Raw genomic sequence first — 23,844 nt, forward strand, 5'->3', positions numbered from 1 at the left:
ACCTTTCTAAGGGCGACCGTGATTGTTTTTTTACTATCCAACCTATCCACAAGGTCATGTAGACGTGAATGAAGTGAAAAAACAAATATCAGCTTGATCCGAAACTTCTCAGGCTCTCAAGAAGTTTTTAATGGTGGACGTTCAATCCACACTTTGTGGTCCATTTAAGCATTGTACCTGCCTTATTTTTTGGCTCATACCTTAAAATGATCTTAGAAAAGCGATGAACAGAGTGGATAAAACAATTACATCACGTTGGGCCCCACAGATCCCTGCCGGACGGATACCGTACTGGCGGGGTAGGACGCAATCCGCGTCCAAGGACGCTTATCATTGACTTGGGCCGGGCCGGGCCCGGAAGTAGATTTCAAGCCCGGTGCTGAAGCGGCCCATTGCCACCCTAAAAATAAAAACTCCGCTCCCCATTTCCCGGGCTCAAGAGCCAGCGCGACTGACAGAGAGCGAGAGAAGCTCTTCTCCCTCTCTTCCCGTCGGAGATACCTTCCAAGATGCAGCCGCAGCAGCCTCACGATAAAGCAACAGCCGCGTCCTCCGACGCGACGGACTGCGTTTCATCCAGCAACCATCCCACCCCATCCATCGATGACTACGACTGGGCGAATTTCAAAGATGACGAGATCATGCAGCAGCACTCTGCAATCCGCGCCCAAGAAGCCGAGAAAATTCCCTTTGTCGGCGACAAGGTAAATCAAAACCCTAATATCTCTCCTCTCTTTCTCATAGATCTAGATCTCTAAGGTCGTGTTCGGCTTGCATGGTGAAGATCCGTAGATCACGAACCTTGAATTTCCCATCCCCAAACAGACATTTCAAATTTGCGGCCACGATTGTGAAATTCCCGGCGTGCGGTTGGCCCACAGTTTTGGCTGAAAATCACAAATTCAGGTGAAATTCATGAAATTGGGTGGGCGGCAAACATGGCCAGGACGTTTCTTTTATTTGTTTGATCGTTTGATTTTTATTTCTTTTGCGTGATCTTGGTGTTCTTGATGTGGGTTTCGTTCTACTGTAATTTCCTTCTGGACGAATTGTACTGTTTTCTGTGAGAGTGCAGCATGTCACACGCATGCCTGCATCTGTCATACACACTGCATGCATGCGCCTCATTTTTTGAAACCGTCCAAATTGTGGGCCTCACCATGGATGGAGAACAACCTCAAATTTCACATTGATTGGAGCATCCTAACTGTCACAATAATATACCTTTTTTGCCTACCTTTCCCCCCTAATGATGGGGTCGCATTAATGGAGTTTGGTTGTTGGATTCGAACTGTGACAATTTTTCTTCTTATTTTCAATGTGTCAGGAGCCCATTCACAGTGGGCCAATACTTCGGATGGTTTGGATCAAGGCAATGCATGTCACCTGTACAGTAGATGAACATGCTTGCACATGAGATGCCATACATCACACTCTCTCCCTCTCAGAATGCATAAAATAGAGAACGGATTTGCATGGTTTGCGTGTGTCAATTTGTAGATAGGTTTGCATGTTTGAATGCATCAAGCAGTGGACTGATAGCATGATTTTGATTGCATAAATCAGTGTACATTTTACATGATTTACTGCATAAAAGAATGGGCCAATTCACATGATTTAAATACATGAAAAAGTGGACAGATTGGCATGCGTCGTTTTCATAAAAGTAGTGGACTGATCTGCAGAGGTTTGGACATTCCATCAGCGGTTCAGATTGGACTGATTTGGGCGTCCATTAAACGGTCTGAAAATGGCAGATTTGGGCGTTCAATCTAAAAGGTGTTGTAAGTAAATCGAAACAGGAAATAAGAAGAATAATCTCAACACACACTTCCTTGTGTTTAAGTATGAATGCATATACTTGTTGGATTTTACAAGAACAGGAAATAGATTTGATACCTAACAATCAGCTCTAGAAACTGTTAATACCTAACAGTTAGTTTTAGAATCTGCAAATTAGTTTTACAAACTGTAAATCAGGGAGTGCAAATACACCCCCTCAAGCAAAACTGGAGTTCAATCATGGTTAGCTTGTCTATTAGATATCGAAATCTCTGTGCTGTGAGTCCTTTGGTGAATATATCGACAACCTGATCTTGAGAAGAGATGAAACATACATTGATGTCTTTGCGGATCACATGTTCCTTGATGAAATGATAATTGATTTCTACGTGTTTGGTGCGGGCATGGTACATATGATTGGCTGCAAGAGCCATAGCCCATAGAGCTGATGTTATCACACCAGATAATCGGAGGGGCACAAATGTAAATGGAGAGATCCTTGAGGAATGTCTGAATCCACAAAAGATCAGCAACGGTGTGCGCAAGAGATCAGTATTCAGCTTCGATACTTGAGTGGGCCGTGATGATTTTTTATTTATTTTTGCATTCCAAGAGATGAGGTTGTTGCCCAAGAAGATGCAAAAACCACTGGTTGATCGCTGATCATCAGGACACCCTGCCCAATCATAATCCAAGTATGCCCGTAGGTCCAATGATGAATGCGTTTTATCATGAGGCCATGGCGGATGGGGCCTTTAAGACAACGCATGATGCGCTTCATAGCTATCCAATGCGTCGAGGTCGGGGCATGCATGAATTGACAAACCTGATTGACTGCAAAGGCAATATTAGGACTACCAAGAAGCCATCGAAGTTTATTTCCAAACTCGCCTCATTCTACAATCTTATGTACTCCGTATAAATCATCTCACAAAAAAAGTTTGAAAAAGCTAGCTGAATCTATACAAGAACATGATGGAAAAGTCTCCCTTCTGATTCATGGGAGGTTAATGAGCATCTTGGAGAAGATACCACCAGCTCGGGCACAGACGATGAAAATGATGGATGCAATCTCAGTTCAATAGAATATTAAAATTATGAAAGACGTATTAAGTTTTTATTATTATTTTATTTTATTTTTTAATTTGTAGTTGTATGTATTAAATACGCTACCTTAACTTGCCTACTATAAATGTATTAACTTAAGTTACTTAACTTACATTTAAATTATTATCTCATTCTTTTTCTTATATATTTCGATATTTGTTTTTTAAATGTTTATGCTTAAGATTATTTGTTAACTGATGTTATTAATTAGTATTTAGGCCACCTAGTGGTTTAGTAATGTATCCCTCCGTTTAGGAATTTATATTGAACAAGTACAATCATTTGACTTAAAATGCTTGTTTTTTATGGATTCCTAAATTGTCCCATTTTGTACAGTTCAGTACCATACCATGTACTTAGGTTGTCCTCCTTTTCAATTTATATGTAGTTGGAATTTCGGTAGTGTTTCCCTATGTTATCTCCAGATATGTGGTTCGTTACTAATTGGTTTCCTATATCCATGTGTAATGGATTACATGTGGTAATTAATCAGTATTGAATTTTGCATATATTTGGAGAATATAGGGAGATGCTATCGAAATTTTGGCTCGCATGTAAATTGTACGAGGATAGTACATGGTATGTTACCGAATGGGATAAAGACAATTAGCACCTCTAGTTAGAGACAAGTAAGAATAGATAAGATATTTAGATACAATTAGTAAATAAAATTTGAAACAATTAGGGACAATCTATGGTCATGTATATGTATGTACGCCAGCGGATTTATTTATTAGGGGACTAGTTCAGACCCTTGTATCTTGTAATTTATAGAGGGGTTCCGATATTATTTGTACTATATATTTATATACACATATAAATGTGATTAACTGATTACTTCAACATATAAAAGCCCTGATCTTACCTTAGCCTTGTTATCTTTTGATTTATAGATGACTAGTGAGGAAAACCCAAGTACTCCTGGTGCCAGTGCGTCAGTCACATCTCCTTTTATCATGGGGGGAGACATATTGGAAAACAAAGCTAAAACGACTTCAGGTTCAGTGAAAGGAAAAAAAAGATAAGCGGTATGTAGATTTTTTGATGAGATCACGCTATCAGATGGTTTGGTTAAGATTAAATGCAAGTATTGTAAAAATTTTTATGACAAGCATTCTGGTTATTCTAGTACTCATTATCAGAGGCATCTTGATAAATGTGCGAAGAGACCAAGCACGTCGACGGGTGGAGTCCAACAATTGCTTTCATTTACCGCTTCTGAAAACGACGACTCTCAAGCTACACTATTCACCTATAAGTATGATCCGGAAAAGCTGAAAGAGTAGTATGCAAGATTGGTGATAGTTAATGAGAAGCCATTTAGCATGGTAGAAAATAAAATTTTTATGGGATTTTACAAATTCCTTAATCCCAAATGTGAGAAGGCTTCTCGTCTTACTGTGAAAAAAGAGTGCATGAAGATGTACGCGATTGAGAAAACAAACTTGAAAGCTCTTCTAGCATCTGTATCAAGAATAAGTTTGACTTCAGATATGTGGACAGCATCAAATTAAAAAAAGAGATATATGTCATTAACCACACTCTTTGTTGATGCTGATTGGAAACTCCAAAAGAAGATTATAAACTTTCGCTACGTTCCTCCTTATACTGGTGTGGTAATGTCGGATTGCATTTACACTTGCCTTGTTGAGTGGGGCATCGAAAAGAAAATTTCCTCAATAACTTTAGATAATGCCTCTTCAAATGACACTTTGGTTTCTTTCTTACGTAGTCAATTCGAGACAGCTGAAAATTTATTTTTTGAGGGTAAAATATTCAAAGTCAGATGTTGTGCGCACACATTAAACTTGATTGTACAAGAAGGGCTTAAATCAATTGACTCCACGATCGCCAACATACGAGATAGTGTAAAATATATAAGGGAGTTACCTTCAAGATTAACTATGTGGAATGATATAATCCAACGTTTGGATTTGAAATCTAAAAAGCAGTTGAAGTTGGATGTTTGCACGCGCTGGAATTCAACTTATGAAATGTTGGATACTGCTTTAGAATTTAAAGTTGCATTCCTTGAACTTGCTGTGTGTGATAAAATGTACACATACATGCCTATTGATGAAGACTGGACGAAAGCTAAACATATTCATCAATTTCTCAAAGTTTTTTACGACTGCACGAAGATTTTTTATGGAAATAAGTATCCTACAACAAATCAGTTTCTTCCAGAAATTATTTTCATTATGGATGCTCTAAAAAAGTATGTTGATAAGGGTCCAGATTTTTTACAAGTGATGGCTTTAGGAATGCAAATGAAATTCGATAAGTATTTGGCTGATTGCCATTTGTTAATGGCCATTGCAGTTGTTATGGATCCACGGTACAAGATGGCAATGGTTAGGTACGTTTTCAGAACGCTTTGTTTTAGTTCTGAAAGAGTTTTAATGGAGACCGACATTATTCATGCTGCAGTTGAAAAGTTGTTCACTTCATATGTTGGTGCTTCCGCTGTAACATCCAGTACAATAATTACTCCTCAATCTATGTGTGATTCTTCTACTAGAGGAAAGCGATTTCGTGAATTTATGTCTTTTTTAGACGAAGAAGAAACACAGATGCATAAAAATGAATCAGAAGTAGAGAAGTATTTGAAGGAGTCGGTTATAAGGTTACAAGAAGATGATTTTGATGTTTTTGCAGTGGTGGAAGTCGAGAGCTCGTGAATACCCTAGACTTTCTATAATGGCACGAGACATATTGTCAATTCCAATTTTGACCATGACATCAGAATCTGCTTTTAGCACGGGGAGCAAGGTTGTTAGCAAGTATCGAAGCTCACTCGCGTCGAAAACAGTTGAAGCATTGATATGTACACAAGATTGGTTGCATCCAGTTTAGGGCGGTAGCAGTTTCGATGTTGAGGAGTATGAGGACGAGAATGCATCTAAAACTGTATGAAGGAATGTATACTTTTAAAGTTTTGTTTAAGCTTTTATATTTTGTAATATATTTTTATTTTTTGGACTTGATGTTGTGGTATCTAGATAGTATATGTGAGACTTTTTTTTTTTTTTTGTCTTGATGTTGTAGCATGTGGGGCATTTCGGACTTAATATCATTGACTTTTAATTTGTATTTTATCGCAAAAAATATAATAAATTGAGGTGGGAGCATGCTCGACTCGACTCAAGGTAAGCTCGCCTCGACTCGATTCAATAGCTTACCTCAAAAGGTTTGACAAACAAGCCAAGCTCCAATGTTAAGCTCGAGGGCGAGCTTGAGCTTGAGCTCGAGGAGAGCACGGACAAGTTAAGCCAAGCTTGGCCCACCTCGATTCGATGTACAGCCCTAGTGGTGGGCTTCTGATATTCATCAAGAACAAATTGGGCAGGACATGTAGCACTGCCATCAACATAACCCATTAAATCCTTGCTATGAAGAATGTATAAAAAATGTCATCCAGAGTAAATACTTTGTCCGATCCAGTTTGACGGACACAAGGTGTGAGATGCTGCCAAGAAGAAGTTGGGATGGTGATAGGGAGGAAGAATTGCTTGAATGAATGTGAGATCAAACCAATCAAGAAGAGTGTCACCTCTTTGAGAGCTCTTATATGGTAAGGAAATCAATACAGGAAATGAGTAGAATAATCTCAACACACACACTTCCTTGTGTTTGAGTACGAATACATGTAGTTGTTGGATTTTACAAGAACAGGAAATAACTAATTTGATACCTAACAATCAGTTTTGGAAACTGTCAATACTTAACAGTTAGTTTTAGAATCTGTAAATTAGTTTTACAAACTGTAAATCAGGGAGTGCTAAACTGTATGGAGTGTGAATACAAACAACAGTCCATATTGGACTGATTTTGGACGTCCAAAAGTGGCCTGAATTGGATAAATTCTGATGCCCAAATCAGTGGCACAGGTGGACAGTTTTGGACCTGGATCAATGGTCTGGATTGGACCCAGTTTGGACACTCAACGAACCCGATCTTTCCCATCAATCCAACACTCACGGTCCCTACTTACAGCAATGACAAAATAAAATAAAAATATAATATAAAAAATGAATAAAAGAAACCAAGAGAAAGGAAGCAGAGTCACATGATCTCTCTCTCTCTCTCTCTTCTCTTGAACTGTGGTGTAATATGGGAGGTCTTGGCTCTCTCTCTCTCTCTCTCTCTCTCCTCTTGAACTGTCATGTAATATGGGAGGTTTGGCCTTTAATTTATAGAGAAGGTGGGAGTAATGAGGGTGTGGTATTTTGGGTAGATAGAGTTGATTGGGGAGTGGGTTAAGGAGAAGCGTGAGGGTGATTGGGGGGCATAAGGAATGGATTGGGGAAGAGTGAAAGAGAAGAGAGAGGGGGTGTGGTACCTGAGTGGTGCACACGTGTGGTTTGTGTGTATTGAAATGTGTACGTGTGACGTGTGTGATGTGAGTGTGTGAGATGTACTTGTGATGTAAGTGTTTGGTACATGTGAGGTGTGAGAGTTTTTGATGCATGGAAAACAAATGGATGAGTTTGTAGATAATCATCTGGGTGAATGAATGGATGAATGATTAATTGAATGGTTGGATGCTAAGCTAAAATGGATGGATGGTCAAATAGATGAATGGATGGATGAATGATTAGATGCATGGATGTATAGATCAATGAATGATGGATGGATGGATGATTAAATAAATAAATGAATGGATGGATAGATGAATGAATGGATGGATCATTCTATGAATTGATAGATTAATAAATGAATGGTGGATAGTTAAATAAACAGATGGATGGGTAGAAGAATGGATAGATTGATGGTTAGATGTATGGATGCATGGTGAGATCCATAGGTCGATGGTTGGATTTCATGCATATACACAAAAAGAAGAAGAAAATTTTGTGCTCCTAAAATTTTCTAAGGTCATTACAACACTTGTAGGCTTGAACACTTGTAACTTGTAGGCTTGTACACTTGTAAGTTGTAAGTTGTTACTTCATACTAAGTTCACTTGACTCCTCTCTTGAAAAAAAAGAGTCGAACTTGAAAGAGGTTATGAAGTTATGAAATGTGACATTCAATTAATAAACAAGTAGAGATTACTAGATTAGAGAGAGCAAGTAAGAGAAAAGAGGAATTATGAAATGACTTATGAGTTTCTAAGTTATGAACCTAGGCTATGAGTTATGACTATGAAGGATTGGAAGATCTTAGACGTCCAACCTCTGGCCTTTTCTCCATTCTTTGGTGTCCTGAATGGTTGGTTAGGAAAGGATTCTGCAATGGTTCACGTTGAATGGAGAAAAGGCCAGAGGTTGGATGTCTAGGATCTTCCAATCCTAGGGATTTTCAGGGCATGGTCCATCCCTAATGGAGCCCTCAGGTTAGTGGTCGGGGTCACAGAACATGAATGCCACTTATAGAAACTGTGAGCTCCAGGATGCTGCTATTATCTATCCACACACACACACACACACACACACACACACACATATATATATATATATAGAGAGAGAGAGAGAGAGAGAGAGAGAGAGAGAGAGAGAGAGAGAGAGAGAGAGAGAGAGGAGTGCACGCTTTTGCACACATGTCATGGGCGTCTAATCCGAACGGTCCATGTGATGCGGCATCCCATGAAACCCCAAGGGACCAATTTTCACCCTGATCTAAAACTCTGGTGGACCATAGAAAAGAGATGCAAATCAAGGGAGGAAACTGTTTTCTTTTTCCATGGCCCACCAAAGTTTTGGATCAAAGTAAAAGTTGGGCCCTGGGGGTTTCATGGGGTGCTGCATCACGTGGACCATTCAGATTTTGGACTCACATCACGTATGATGAGTTCTCAAAAAGTTCGCACGAGTTCTATGCGAACTGGTGTGTGTGTGTGCGCGCGCGCGCGTGTGTGTATTCCTGCCAGTAGGACATTCATGTGCCTTATTTTACTAAATTGCCACAGTGGGTTGCTTGTTATGTAGCATACCTGTGCCACTTGACCTTTTGGAGTTGAGCTTTTAACATTTGCTGAATTTAACAATAAAACTTTTGTTACTGTAGGAACCTCTCTCTGCACTAGCAGCTGAGTATCTATCTGGCAGCCCTGTGTTGCAGGAAAAAATTAAGGTTAGTTAATTCAATGTGCATTGGATGCTGCTGTTCTGATTTTGATATATTCTTCAAAAAAGTTCCAGTTCTTCTTAAAGAAATAAGGACCTGTTTAATCGTCCATGAGAACTATAGTTCCTACCTTTTATGGCTTCCTTTTTGCATCTGAAATAGGGTCTAGACAAAATATTGACGGTCCTATAAATTTTCAGGACTAAGGAGGGTCCCGTACTTTCCACCAATGGCAGTTTGAGGATTATAGTTCTCATGGACCATCAATCTTTTTGTCAAAAAGATGTCATGTATTTAGATTCTGTTTTTTGCAAAGTTTGGAATATTGTCCGAAACCAATACACATTGTCTGGTATGTATCGGTTTCTTTGCCAATGTTATGGACGAGTTGCATCATGCCAATAACCGCCCGATTCACCTGTTAAAAGCCATATTTGAGGGAGATATGTTTACTAACATGTTTCATTGCATTTTGCGGGGGTTTTTGGACTGTTTTTGTCCAAAACACAGGCATATTGCCCGATACATTTTGGATATCAGTATTCAGTCATGGCTGATAGTCTGATACAATATCCAATATGCTTATTTAATCCCTAGCATATGATTAGAAGTTTCAATATGCAGATGCTTGCTGAACAATATGCTGCCATCAGGCGAACACGGGGAGATGGGAATTGTTTCTTTCGATGCTTCATGTTTTCATATCTGGTATAATCCTAAATGCATAAATCTTGAAACTTGAAAGTTCTTCTACTCTTTGTAATTTGGGCTTCTACCCTCACAACTACAAGTTGGAGGGAAGTGAATAAGGTGCTCTGGTTTTAGCTGATAAGAGATTGAGGTTACGGAATTAGGAGCATATTCTGGAATCACAAGACAAAGCGGAGGTTGAACGCATTACAGCAAGTGTTGAGCAATGCAAGAAGACACTTCAGAGTCTTGGATATGCAGATTTTACCTTTGAAGATTTCTTTGTGGTAATACTTTTACATCCTTTCATCATTTTCACCTTGGCGAAATATCATGTTGTCGATATTCTAAAATATCAATGGTTGTTTGGATGGTAAGGTGTTCCGCATTTGTTACGATACGCCTGTAAAGGCCGATACGTATAGGTAAAGGCCATGACTGTTATGCGATACAGGTGTGAAATGGGGCGATTGGTTTTTTTGGACCGTATCAGCCATTAAAGTGGCCGTAAAGGCCGTTATGGGGCATAATGACCGTTACCCCCCTAACGGTCGAAAAACAACCACTTTTTTTTTATTTTAAATATTTAAATTCATTTTCTCCTCATTTTTTCACTTTTCTCATTCCAAAAACTCTCATAAATACTTTTACAATAGATTTCTACCACTCATATTATAGTTTTTAAGATTAAAACCGTATATTGAAGTGATTTGAGCGAATAGAAGCTCCGAGGGCCTTTTTTTTTTTTTCAAAATATTTTAAAAGTAGTATTTATGCCTTTGTTATGATTTCTAGTTCTAATGCTTGATTGTGATGTGTAAACATTAGAGACATATAATCTTGTTGACAAATTCACTAGACATCTCAATACAACACTCTAACCAAAGAGTGGACTGTTAAACTACCTTCAAAACAAAAAAAATGAATACATATTTAGAATATTTACATGATTCTGGATTTTCTAGATATATATTTTTTTAAATTTTTTGGAGAAAAGAAAATTTTCAACCATTACGGAGGTTGTAATAGTCGTTATGCCCCTGTATCGGCTGTTATCGACGATACTCGTATCGGTAATGGTGGTAACTGTTATGGCGATTGTTACCGATACGAAATACCCAATGGATGGAAGCTTGGATTGTTGGATGCATTGTTCCAAGTATCCCTGATATTATCGAAATATCCCCGATATTATCCTTATCTCTAGCTTAGCGATATTGATAACATTGATGGCGATACCGATAACACTGATAGTATCAGAAATTTCAGGTATCAGCTATGTATCTCTAAGTATTGCCAATGTGTCGCCAATATTTTTAACTGTGTAAATTCCTGGGTCGCTTGTATTGCCAATGTATCGCCAATATTTTCGACAATGTAAATTCTAGGTGTCGCTTGTATCACAAGTATATTGGTGATATTTTGATAATGATATCACAAAAAAATTGTTTATTAAAAAAAAATTCCATTTCAAAGTGTTTTATAGGCACATGGTTGTATGCAGTGTTCAATTTGTCGATGATAATATTGATAATGTCTCGATGTTATCGTTATCACAACATGCGTGATATTGAAACCACAATCTTTCGTTTCCTTTCTAGTTGTTGATGATATCTTGGCGAAATATCATGTGTTGTCGGTAATCTAAAATATCCATGGATGTTTGGATGGATGGTTAGATGGGATGGCTGGACTGATTTCTTATGACGACACATGCTTTTAGGCCTTCATTAAATGGAAACTTCTTATCTATGCATTCTTTTTGTGAAATTTTTATTCCTTTATATGCAAATATGTGTATTTTAGCGTCTCCCCTAAGTTTTATTGAAAATTCCACTGTTTTTCCCATGTTTCCCTGCATTTCTGATTATCGGCAATATTATCGGCGATATTGATATTGTTTCCCTATCTTTGGCCAACGAAACTTGCAGCGATATAGATACGTCGAACGCTGATTGGATGCAATTTTTTGATTATTAAATATGCAAATATGTATACTTTAGCATCTCCTAAAGTTTCACTGAAAAATTCCACAATTTTCCCCATGTTTCTCTAATTCTTCCTCACATTTCTGATTATTGGCGATATCATCGGTGATGTCGATATTGTTTCTGTATCCTCGCTAGTGAAACTTGCAGTGATACTAACACTTCGAACACTGCTCTGGAGAAAGATGGATTAGACGGGTCAAAGGGTGTATTTCTTCCGCTTCCTTTTGCCGTTCTTGTCCATGGATCTCCCTTTCGTTTCTTTTTGCACACTAGAGGCCTAAGGCAAGGAGATCTTCTTACTCCATTTATTTTCTTTGTTGTAGTGGAAAACTTAAGTTTATTGTTGGGAAGGGCATTGTAGATTGGTCCCATTAATGATTTTGAAGTAAAGCAATCTGAAAATGTGATAAATCACAATCGCCTTCAGTTTGCCAACAGTCCTCATTATGTGTGATTCATCCATTAATCAAGTCACTGATATGGATTCTTAGATTTTTTTCAAGTAGTATCTGGCCAAATGGTTGATGTTAAGAAAACTGCTTTGGTAGGGGTGGCGAGTCATGAAGTAGATGTTTAATTTCTTGCCAAGTGGATGGGATGTGGCAAGTTCTCCTTTCTGATGAAGTGTACCTTGGTCTCTCGTCAGAAGGTAAAGCCTCGGTGCCTTCTTTTTGTGATCCCATCATTGTTGGAATTGAGAAGAAGAGATTATCTGCGTGGAAGAAATCATGTCGTTTTTTGGGTGGGGGAATAACTTTCTGCAAATCAGTTGCCAATCTCTGTGTATTTCATGTCCATATTCAAGATGCCGGTTAAGATATATGGGAGAATTCAAAAGCTTCAAAGAAATTTTCTTTAGGATTGAAAGGGTTGGAGGCACAAATTCCATTAAGTGGGTTGATACTCAGAAGTCTAGAAGGGAAGGAGAAATTGGAATCAAAAGAATAAGAGAAAAGAACATGGCCCTTCAACCTTCATGGGAAATGGTGGTAGAGTTTTGGAGAGGAACCTGAAGAGTCATGAAGGAACATCATTTATTGCAAATATATTGAATCCAATGGGGATTCATACCTTCGTCTTCCTCATAGATATGGAAGATTAAAAGTTTGGAATTCGGTTGTCCTTTCATCGAAGGTAGTCCTTTTAGGGCTTGTTTGGATTCGGCTATAAGGGTGTATTGTATTGTATCTAACTACCGTTCATGTATACGTTCGATCAATTTCAGAATACATCCAAATCAACATGCCATAACTCAATGGTTGGATAGGAGGTATTGTTCGGGCAAGTATACAAATTCTTCCTCCGATCAATGTTTAGATACGACGTATTAGGGCTGCGTATTGTATATACGTATAATATTGATAGCACTTGTATGATAGTGGCTATTTTTAACTTCTCAAAATGGGAACCCATCTTTGTGAATAATCCTACCCGTCCATCCGTTTTGTGATCTCATTTTAGTACATGTGGCCAAAATTGAACCGTATCAAAAGCGGGCGTGAGTGTAATCCGTGGATCGATTGCTTGGAGGAAGAATTCACTAGAGCGGATTGATCTCCTCTCGGCAGGAGTTGGATGCCAAATCTCAATCCCTTTGCGAAGCAACACCTCTAATATCTAATTCACACCCTGAGGACGCCAACCAAAACTCATTAGTACCTCCGACTAATTGTTAACGACAACCCCATTGTCGATTTGATGTTACCCAGATTTTGACTGGTCCAGCACCACAAACATCGTCCCATACCAAATCCAGCCTTCCGGCATCTCCTCCACTGCGGGAAAACCTAGCCTCTACTTCGTCAGTAAGACCGTCGACCAAACTCGACATAATCCAATAGGCATCCATCATCTATGATCTTCATTACAGATATGTTTAGATCTCTGTGAACATTTGTTCGTTAGATCCACACCTCCATTAAATCCAGCAACGGCCGATCTCACATTCTCATCGGATTTTTCATCATCAGAACATCCAGCCTCGCTTTCTCCAGCTAGAACCACAACCTCAACAACCGCCGATCTCTTGCCGTTCCATTCTCTGCTAGAAGTGTATTTTCTGACTGTATTTTGAAATCAGACCTTCGGAAGCGAACCTTCTCAGCTGAATGGCCACATGCAGAAGGTCGGAGATGATTTAAGGCACTGCTGGAGTAGAAATATTAGGTCCTCCTCAGATAGAAAATCCTTTGCAACAGACTCCGCCTCTATCGCACGTGAATACAGCGTCTTGAATAGGCTGTACTGAAGGAAACAGAGTCGTCTGACAATACACTACTGTCGTTAGAATTTTTTAAAGAAAAGATGTATTCACGCGCATGGTGTTCCACGGATCTCAACTCCAAATCAAACACTATATAATGTATTTTAACCCCTTTAATACAATACAATACACCCTTATATGCGAATCCAAATAGGCCCTTACAGAGCTAGTGAATCCCTTAAGAAAGGTGCTCGGTTCTTGGTAGGTAAGGCTGACATGTGAGCTTCTAAAATGTAGAGTGGATTCCCAATACCTCTCTTGCTACTCTCTTCCCCTCGTACAATTTGTCTATGTAAAGAGGCCAAGGTCGTGGACTGTTATGAAGTTGGAGGATCAATGACTTGGAGTGTTACTGTTCGGAGGAGTTGAAGGTAAGAGGAAATGGAAGATTTGTGTAGGCTTATGAAACGTTCTACAAAAACAAGATCAATCCATCTGAGGAAGACAAAAGTGTTGAGCTGATTGAAGAGCGGCAAATTCTCTTAAAAATCTCTCCACAACTCTTAATAGCAAAGGCCCATGGGAGGAGGTCTTTTGGATGTCTAGAAGAGACGTTCTAGATTGGGTTTCCAGGGTTAAGGATGTTAAAGATTAGTTTTTTCTTTGCTTAAGATTTAATTTGGGGTTATATTCTTTTGCACTTTGACTTTTTGTCTGTGGCTTTTAATGACATCGCATTACTCTTTAGAAGAAAAAAAAACTTTATGATGGTGAAAGGTATGCAGCCTTCCCCTTTGGCCAAGGAGTGGAAGGCTTTCAGCTCTGCTAGGTGTGAGATTTCATGTGGATTGCTACGTCTAACAAACTTCTCATGGTTGACCACCTTAAGAAGAGGAATATCTTCATTCCGAACATTTGCATCATGTGTAGTAAGTTAGAGGAGCCTCTTATTCACCCCTTCTTGCATTGCAACATCGTAAGGGATATTTGGCACCATTGCTTCAACCTATTTGGTGTTGCTTGGGTTCCGAATTAGTCCATTCTGGCTTCGTTGTGAGGATGGAACAAAGATCCTTTCACTCCCAATGGGGATACATTGTGGGAACTCCTCCCACGATGCAATATTATGGGAATTTGGAATGAGAGAAACATGATGATTTTCACGGAGAAAATTACATCCTTGGTCCCTCTCAAAAGGGGAATCGTCATGTTTGTTGTTTCTACTGGAAAATACAGCAAAACCAAACACCACATTTATTCAGTCAAAAGTAATCTGACAACGGGTGTAAGTTCAAGTAAAAGTAATCATTACGTTATTACGTTACATTACCGATATAACTCGTTAAACAAACATGCTCGTAAGGGAATGAGTAGTCAGGGGATTTTTTTTTTCCCCTTAGGATTGTACTGTTATTGGGGTAACTCAATCTTGGGTCTACTGTGTCAGGAGGGTGATGCACACCAGCTGGGATACCAAGCTTTGTGTAGTGTAACTACTGGAGTAGTCAAGAGTGCCTTATTAAGGGGGAATACATAAAGGCTCCTAGATTCACTGTATCACAAAAATGCTACTAAGCAGGAATGAAATACCTTGATTTTAGAAATCAAGGTACTCTTTGAGAATGTGGGATCTCACTGGGTTCCTCAGTGGTTGGTATGTTGATGTGGTCCCAGCTAATGTTGATCCATGCCTAAGTTGCACTTGGGGCTTGATGCCATTCCAAGAACAAACAGAAGTGCATTAAGAAAGTTTACATTTTCCTACCGTTTCCACACCTACTCACAAGGGTGATATGTATGGGAAATCTTGAACATATCTCACCTAAATTTTGGCGTGTCGGTCATGGGAATTAGACTTCCAAATGTAGCCTTACACACACTGTTTCCTTAAACTGCAGGCTGGCTTGCTGTCATGATGTCAATTGCATGTCCTAGCTCGCGATCCTGCCATCTCACCCAAGGTATTCCATAACGGTAATGGTGGTAGTAACGGCCACCACCGTCACCTTTACGGTACGGGGTGCAACAGCCGTTGTTGGGGCCGTAAGGGGCTGTTGCGGTTTCTCTCTCTCTCTCTCTCTCTCTCTCTCTCTCTCAGTTTTAAAAAATCTGAAAAACCTGTATCGGCCCTGTAACGCTCCATTATGGGGCTGTTATAGCTTTTACGTTGAGTGTAATGGGCCATTACGGGGGCTGTAACGGCCTTTATGGGTCATTTTTTCTGTAATGGCGGTTACGGCCTTTACGACCCCGTAACATGTAAGGGTTGCCACCGTTACCTTTATGTAATGGCCCTGTGACGGCCTTTATAGCACGCCATGATCTCACCCTTTAAGGCAAGATTGACCAAATTATCTCCTACTCTGAAAAAAAATGTTTATAAAAAAAATGTACCACTTGTGTTACCCATGCTAATTGTCCTTTAGATTCGTTTCCAGTGCAAATCCTTGCTAATGCATGCATGTGGGTTGTAAATGAGTTGCCTATGTTTGTGGCTGATCTCTCTCAGTGCATGCTCTAATGAGTGATGCTTGTTAGATCCAGTAGTTACGGTTGAATTCTTGCCTGTTTTGCCAATTCTGGCCGCACACATGTTATCAGTGGTGTCCTAATAACTTAGAATATAGTCATAGTGTTTTGATGTGTGAATCTTACTCTGCACGGCCTTCAAAAAATCATTCAAATTTACCATTCACCTTATGAATTTATTGCAATACATGACTCGATATGATATGACACCTGATTACCAACCTTGGTGTGAAATTGAATTCCATTTCTTTAATGGTGTGAAATTGAATTCCATTAAAATTACCTAGAGAGTGAACTGACAACATATCCGATACTGTGTTGCTAATGGAATGCATTGACAATACAAACCGATACAAACAATACATTTCAATACTATCTGTAATTACAATACGGTTGTTTGTATTTTACCACTGGACGGCTTTATCGAAATACATTCCCAACACAATTGTGAAATTTTGAACCTTGCTGCTGCTCATGCATCTATATTGTACATCCTATTTTGGTTCGATGATGATGCATATCCATTTGGTCTTGTTTAAATGACATCTATGGATAATGATTTTTGGTTGTTCAGATAATATTTTGGCCCATTTGATTTTGTTTTGTTCAATTCCTTACGAAGTATAATTTTCACTTGGGAGTTCCAGTTTGTGATATTATTGAGTGTATTTTCAGTTATTCCTCGAACAGTTGGAAAGTGTTCTGCAAGGAAAAGAAGATTCCATAAGGTGATGCCTATTAGTCCGATTCTTTAATGTATTGGGAATATATAGGGGCACTGAGCCTCAAAAAATGTACTGTTTGCTGAGGCATATGATGGTGTACATGTGGGGCTCATGATTTGGGAATAAACACTGTTGATCTGATGGGCTGCCGCTGTGACTGGGGAATGCCCAAAAATATATCACATTTGAGCTCCTAAACATTTTCTATCTTTGACCAGTTTCTATAGGATGTGGATTGTTGCTGTATATTTTGTTCACCGTCACTTTGTAGCCACTGATTGGATGGTTATGATTTTCCATTCTTTGAGATCTTTTAATATAATGAATGTTATTGTTAGGTCCACCATCCATGCATTCCTCCCATCAGATCAATTGCCTGGATCACCCCACCATGGGGTCACGTGTACTAAATTGTGCGCCTTGGCAAGTGATACATTTGCTGAGACCCAATACCCAGCAATTCCTCTTATGTGCACGGTTAATTGAGAGTCTGAGACATCAATCAATTGTGGATAGAGTTTAGGGATACCAAGTGTGGACAATCTTCATTACTGCGATATTCGTTCTACTGAATCTGTTTTTTAATTTCAGTCATGACGAGCTTGTAAGGAGGAGCCGGGATCCGTTGATTTCCGACTATGGTGAGAAACGTTATACACATGAACTGAGTGTATGATATGCCTTGCCATTTGTCCTAATGTAGTTTGTTGGCCAGTTGTGATGTTCTTCAGATTTGTCACTTCCGGTGAAATACGCAGACGCTCTGAATTTTTCGAACCCTTTGTTCTGGGCTTGACCAACGGAACAGTGGATCAGGTGCAGTTGATGTCCTTTTTTAATTTGAAAATCTTGACTAGGAAAAGCCCTTGAAACAGACTTGGGAATATTTTGTTTGAGGGCTGCTTATGACCAATGTTTGAAAAACCAAACTGGAGGTTGAGCCAGTGATGCAGACTGTATGATCTGAACTGGTTGAACTATAGCAATGTGTTAACATGATCATGATCATCAAAACCTTGCCTTGGCTATATGGTTTGGCTTTATGGACCATGACATCCTCACCATGTCACGTAATATCATCATCATCATTGTCGTCGTCATCGTCATCATCATCATCATCATCTGAGCCTTATCCCAATTAATTGGGATTTGCTTCACGAATCCTTTTCCACTATCCACTCTATTGAGGCATAACTTAAGTTAGACCATTCATTGGTCATCAAGTCTTTTCTTACTACCTCCACCTGCATCCTTTTGGGCCTTCCCCTTGCCCTTTTAGAGCCTTCAACTTGTACTGGTTCACTCGTAATTGGCACACTTCTTGGTCTCGGTTGCACATGGCCACACCATCTAAGTCTACTTTCCCTCATCTTATTACCTATTGGTGCTGCTCCTAAATTCCCTCGCATGCATTCATTTCTAGTTTTATCCTTCCTTGTCTTGCCACTCATCCATCACAACATCCTCATTTCAACTTCACTCATCTTATGAACATGTTGTTCCTTAACTGCCCAACATTATGCCCTATAAAGTATGACTTGCCTTATAGCCATCCTATAAAATTTCTCTTTTAGTTTGAGTGGTACATGACAATCGCATAAAACTCTAAAGGCACATATCCATTTCTTCAACCTTGCTTGAATTCTATGGGCAACATCTTTCTCAGTCTCTCCACTTTCATGAATTATCGACCCAAGATATTGGAAGTGGCCATTTTGGGAAACTTCTTGGTCAACAATCTTAACTTCCCCACTCCTATTGTTACTAAATTTGCACTTTGTATACTTTGTTTTAGTATGACTAATTTTAAATCCTTTCGATTTTAAAGCATCGTTGCATAAATCTAGCTTTGTGTTTGCACCCTTCCTCGTCTTTTCAATTAAAACTATGTCATTTGCAAACAACGTACACCATGGAATCTCTTCCTGCAAATGCCTTGTTAACTTGTCCATAACGAATGTGAAAAAGTAGGGGCTCAATGCCGACCACCCTTGTGCAAGGCTACAATAATAGGGAACTCACTTGTCTCTACACTTTTGGTCCCCACATTTGTTACTGCTCCCTCATACAGATCTTTAATTGTGTCAATATCTCTTCTTGAAACTCTTTTCTTAACACCCACCAGATTAACTCTCTAGGGATCCTACCGTAAGCTTTCCCTAAGTTGATAAAGACCATTTGTAGATCTTTATTTCTCTCCTTACATTTTTCCATCAATTGTCTAAGTAGGAAAATAACTTCAATGGTAGACCTCCTTGGCATGAAACTAAACTGATTTTCTAATACATTTGTTTTATGCCTTGAGTCTTTTGCTTAATCACTATTTCCCAAAGTTTCACAGTATGGCTTGTAAGTTTAATCCCACATAGTTAGCGCGACAACTCTGTATGTCTCAATTTGTTTGGCGTTTTTTTTTTTTTTTCAATCTTACAATCTTGTCTAACAAATTAGTCAACCAAAAAACCCAATTTCTCTCATATACTTCCAAACCTCCATTGGTATACCATCTGGTCCAAGGCCTTTATTGTTTTCATCTTCCTTAAAGCTTATTTCACTTCAGATGTTCTAATCCTATGAAAGTATCTATGGTCTCCGATGTCATTTGAGTTTATTGTTCCTTCCATCCAACTCTTTGAGTGATTTTTCATTTAACAAGTTTTGAAAATAGATTCTCAATCTTTCATTGATCTCATTGTCCTTGACTAGTACTCTCTGGTCATTGCTCTTAATACATCTAATATGATATAGATCCCTACTCTTTCTCTATCATTTTTGCAAGTTTGAAGATGTCTTTCTCACCTTCTTTTGTCCCCAATTTATTATAAAGATCATTATAAACCCTAAGTTCAACCCTACTTACCTCGGCTTGTTTGGAACACGGGATTAAATGGTATGGAATTGCATTGCATGGAATTAACACTATTATTGCACAATGATTACATGTCTGGAAATACCATGGTATTTTGACCGTCCAATCCCATGTTAGGGTTAGGGATCAAATTCTTCCTCTACGAAAAACACTGTATTAAGTGAAACTTGCGTTTGCTGGACCATGGAATTGTAATGAATGGACTAGATTTCACAACTGATGCCGGTCACCTGTATGCAAATGCAACTCCAATGTCATGTCTAAAAGGTGCATATGGATTGACGACATAGATAAAATATGTGCATCAATGTGGGGCCCACAGATGTAATGGATTTCAAAATCCACCAAAAATCCTGCAGTATTTACTGTTGAGATTGGATGGTATGATACCTGGATTAATCCAATCCTTTCAGTTGTTTCCAAACGTTGGATGTAATTTGCACGGGACTAAATCCAATTTTATACCACTTAACCCACCGAATCCCACATTCCAAACAGGCCCTCATTAATGGCTTTTTGTGCATCTTCAGTCTGCCACCAAGTTTGCTTATACGATTGTCTTTTCCATCTAGATACTCTTGAAACATCTTTTGCCACTTTTATAATGCACCTAGTCATCTCATTCCACATAACGTTACTTCTTCCTTGATATCCCACTTCTTTCATAAATTTATTTCTGAATGTCATTTTTCTCTCCTTTTAAGTTCCACTATTTAAGTCTTTGGACTACTATTAATTTCGTTCCATTTCATCCATCTCTTGAGGTTAACATCCATAGCCATATTAACCTATGTTGTGCGGTCAAACTCTCTCCGGGTAGTACCTTGCAATCCTTACATATTGACTGTTTTGTCTTTCCCAAGTAGAAAGAAATTAATTCGGCTTGTATCAAGGTATCCCGTATCGGTATTGGTTGGCGTAATGGTGCCCTCCGATACGGATATAGATACAGGGGTGTAACGGCCCGTAACGGTGTAAATTTTTTTGTTGTGGCAAAAAAATATGAAAAAATATGGATTAAATTCGGAAGATTCTAAGCATTCCACATATGCATTCATTTATAAATTGGAACATGTTTATAGTGGTGTAACGGTCCACTCTTTGGTGAGAAGTTGTATCGGACTGTCTGATGAATTTATGAACCAGACAACCTGGAATTGACTGCAAAACTCATATATTTAATTTTCTAACTATCCACTATCACTGATAGATATATTAGAATGAATGTAAAATGAAAATATCTTACCTGTGTAGGTGTTTGCAATTATTTTTCATAATTCATAAAAAAATATAAAATGACAATAACAATCTGTAAAATGAACATTAACATGTTCTACTATGATTAACACATCATATTCTACCATTAAAACATCAAAACATTCAATAAAAAATAATTTTTCGAATTAAGAAAAAAGGGCCGAAAATAGTGCGTAAATAGAAAAAAATTATAAAAAAATATAATATGATAACAAAAATCTGTAAAATGGATATTAATATCTTCTATTATGATTAACACATCATATTCTACCATTAAAACAGCAAAACATTGAATAAAAAGTATAAATACCTATTTTTGAGGAATTTCTGGAAAATGGCCCACAGAGATTCGAATCAAGAAAATCCTTAATATAAGTTGTTTTTATTTGTAATATTAAGCTAAGAGTGGTTGAAAATAGCAATAAAATGATTTAGGAAGAGTTTAGAAGAAAGAAGTTTAAAAAAAGGTGAAAAAACAGACCTTAAAAAGAAAAAAAAGGCCATTTTTTGACCATTATGCCCCGTAACGGCCGTTATAGGGCCGTTATGGCTACAGAATCGGAGGGGTGACTGTTACGGCCCCGTATCACGTAACGGCCACGGTCGTTACCGATACGTATCGGCCAATATGCCCGTATCGTAACGGATACGGGACGCCCTGGCTTGTATATGATCCACTTTTGAAAGTTATTAAATATTCGTCTCTATTTTTAAAGTATGTTTTTGCTAGAGGTAGATTGTATGCCATAGCGAAATTAAGGATAGCTTCCCCCATCTCATTTCTTCTCCCAAAACCATTTCCTCCATGTATCCTCTCATTTCCTCTTTCTTTTCCTTCATGACCATTTAAGTCTCCTCCGACAAATATCCTCTCCATGGGGAATTTCTTACATTTGTCCATCCATATGATCTCAGAATTGTATCTTGATTCTAGCTTCTAACCCTACCTGTGGCACATATGCACTACTAACATTGATTATCTCCTCTCTTTACACAGTTCTATTATTAAAATCCTATCACTTGCTTTCTTAACATCAACCCTTTAAATCTTTATCTACCCTATCCCTACCCCGGTTATGTTATTGTCCTTTCCTAATGACCAAAGTGTATATCCATCAATTTATCTAGTTTTGGCCCCTTTCCACTTGGTCTCCTGAACACAATTATATTATAGATACAATGTTACATGTAATATAATTCTTGTAAAGACCAGTGGTCCGAACTGGTTCAACCGTCAGTTCCCACAGGTTCAATCCCCAGCTAACGGTGCACATCGAATCTCAACTCCAGTGTTGGTCCAAACCGATCGGACGAGATGGTCCATTCTGGTTTTTGAAACAACACTTTGAACTTCTTCTGTTCTTAGCTTGAACTGTAGCTTGTCTATAATTGTTGCTTTCACTATGATAGCCTTTAAGATGTATTCCAACATTGCTTTCTAAGTTATCTTCATCTCTGCCTTTCTGTTTTATGCTTTATTTAGTGGTTTGCTTTTAATCCCAACGGCATTGTTCACAAAATTTTCAAAATACTGGTGCATGTGCATGTGCACACACACGTGGGCAAAACTACAGCCTTCCCGCCTAATTCATAGTCACTTACCCTTGCACATGCCTGCACGCACATGTAGAAACGCTCCACATGCATCCATGATCCATGCTTAAATGATACATCGAGTAGGATGACAGATTGTGATTGTGCTTTTGACAGTTCTGCAAGGCATCTGTGGAGCCCATGGGTGAAGAGAGCGATCACGTGCATATCACTGCCTTGTCAGATGCATTAGGTGTGCCAATTCGTGTGGTGTACCTCGACCGTAGCTCATGCGACGCCGGTGGTGTCAATGTGAATCATCACGACTTCATCCCTGCCGCTGGCGATCCTCAGAATGGGACTTGCGATGGTTCTGACCCTCCAAAACCCATCCTCACTTTGCTCTACCGACCGGGCCACTACGACATTCTTTACCCCAAGTGACTCACCCTTTCAAGTAAGCAGCCATACTCCCCACATTCCATGGATAACAGGTTTATTTTGATTAGGGTTACAAGTGGGCTCGGACCACTTTGGGGGCTGGTAGTCAGCTGGGCATGGGCAGACTTAAGGACTGTTTCGGCCATTTACTTGTGCCAGGTCCTTAGATCGTGGATCAGCTCTGGCCTGGCCCATCTGTAAATGCCAATGTTGATCAATGCAGATGGTCGGATTATACTGATATGGTTCTTGGATTATTCATTTCCAAATTGCAGGGCTAAAAGATGACAAAGTCCAAGGATGTGAAGCCAATGGAGGTATGTACTCGACTCTATTTTGCCTGCATCAAGACAATGATCGAGATGTCAATGAGCTCCTGAACTGTTTCCAAACAATCTGTAACTTGAACGGGATAGAACAAACAGTCAACACTTTTAGATCTAATACATGATAACATGTACGCACGTCCCCAACCAGCCTTTTCAAATCATCCCAATAAAATCATATAAAGAAAATTAAGGGCGTGTTTGGATTCATCGAAATATAAATTGAGGAAATATCTTATCCGTGAAAATAGTGTTTCTGTTGTTTGTTTTTGTAAATTTGTTGGAAATGCCATTTCCATTTCCTACTCATTTCCTAGAAAAT

At 38.9% G+C, this 23,844-nt stretch overlaps 1 protein-coding gene across 1 annotated transcript; it reads left to right on the forward strand.

Annotated features, from left to right (window-relative positions):
- Nucleotides 1–413: 413 nt before the first annotated feature.
- Nucleotides 414–23,660, forward strand: LOC131239295 (OVARIAN TUMOR DOMAIN-containing deubiquitinating enzyme 1-like). The gene is made up of 9 exons (XM_058236922.1): nt 414–704; nt 8,899–8,964; nt 9,583–9,666; nt 9,813–9,935; nt 17,047–17,099; nt 17,688–17,737; nt 17,812–17,912; nt 22,933–23,212; nt 23,472–23,660. The coding sequence occupies exons 1-8, from the start codon at nt 510–512 to the stop codon at nt 23,197–23,199; spliced, it is 939 nt and encodes a 312-aa protein (XP_058092905.1). The 5' UTR covers nt 414–509; the 3' UTR covers nt 23,200–23,212; nt 23,472–23,660.
- Nucleotides 23,661–23,844: the final 184 nt, after the last annotated feature.

This window comes from Magnolia sinica, chromosome 3 (assembly GCF_029962835.1).
Source record: "Magnolia sinica isolate HGM2019 chromosome 3, MsV1, whole genome shotgun sequence".
Taxonomy (NCBI): domain Eukaryota; kingdom Viridiplantae; phylum Streptophyta; class Magnoliopsida; order Magnoliales; family Magnoliaceae; genus Magnolia; species Magnolia sinica.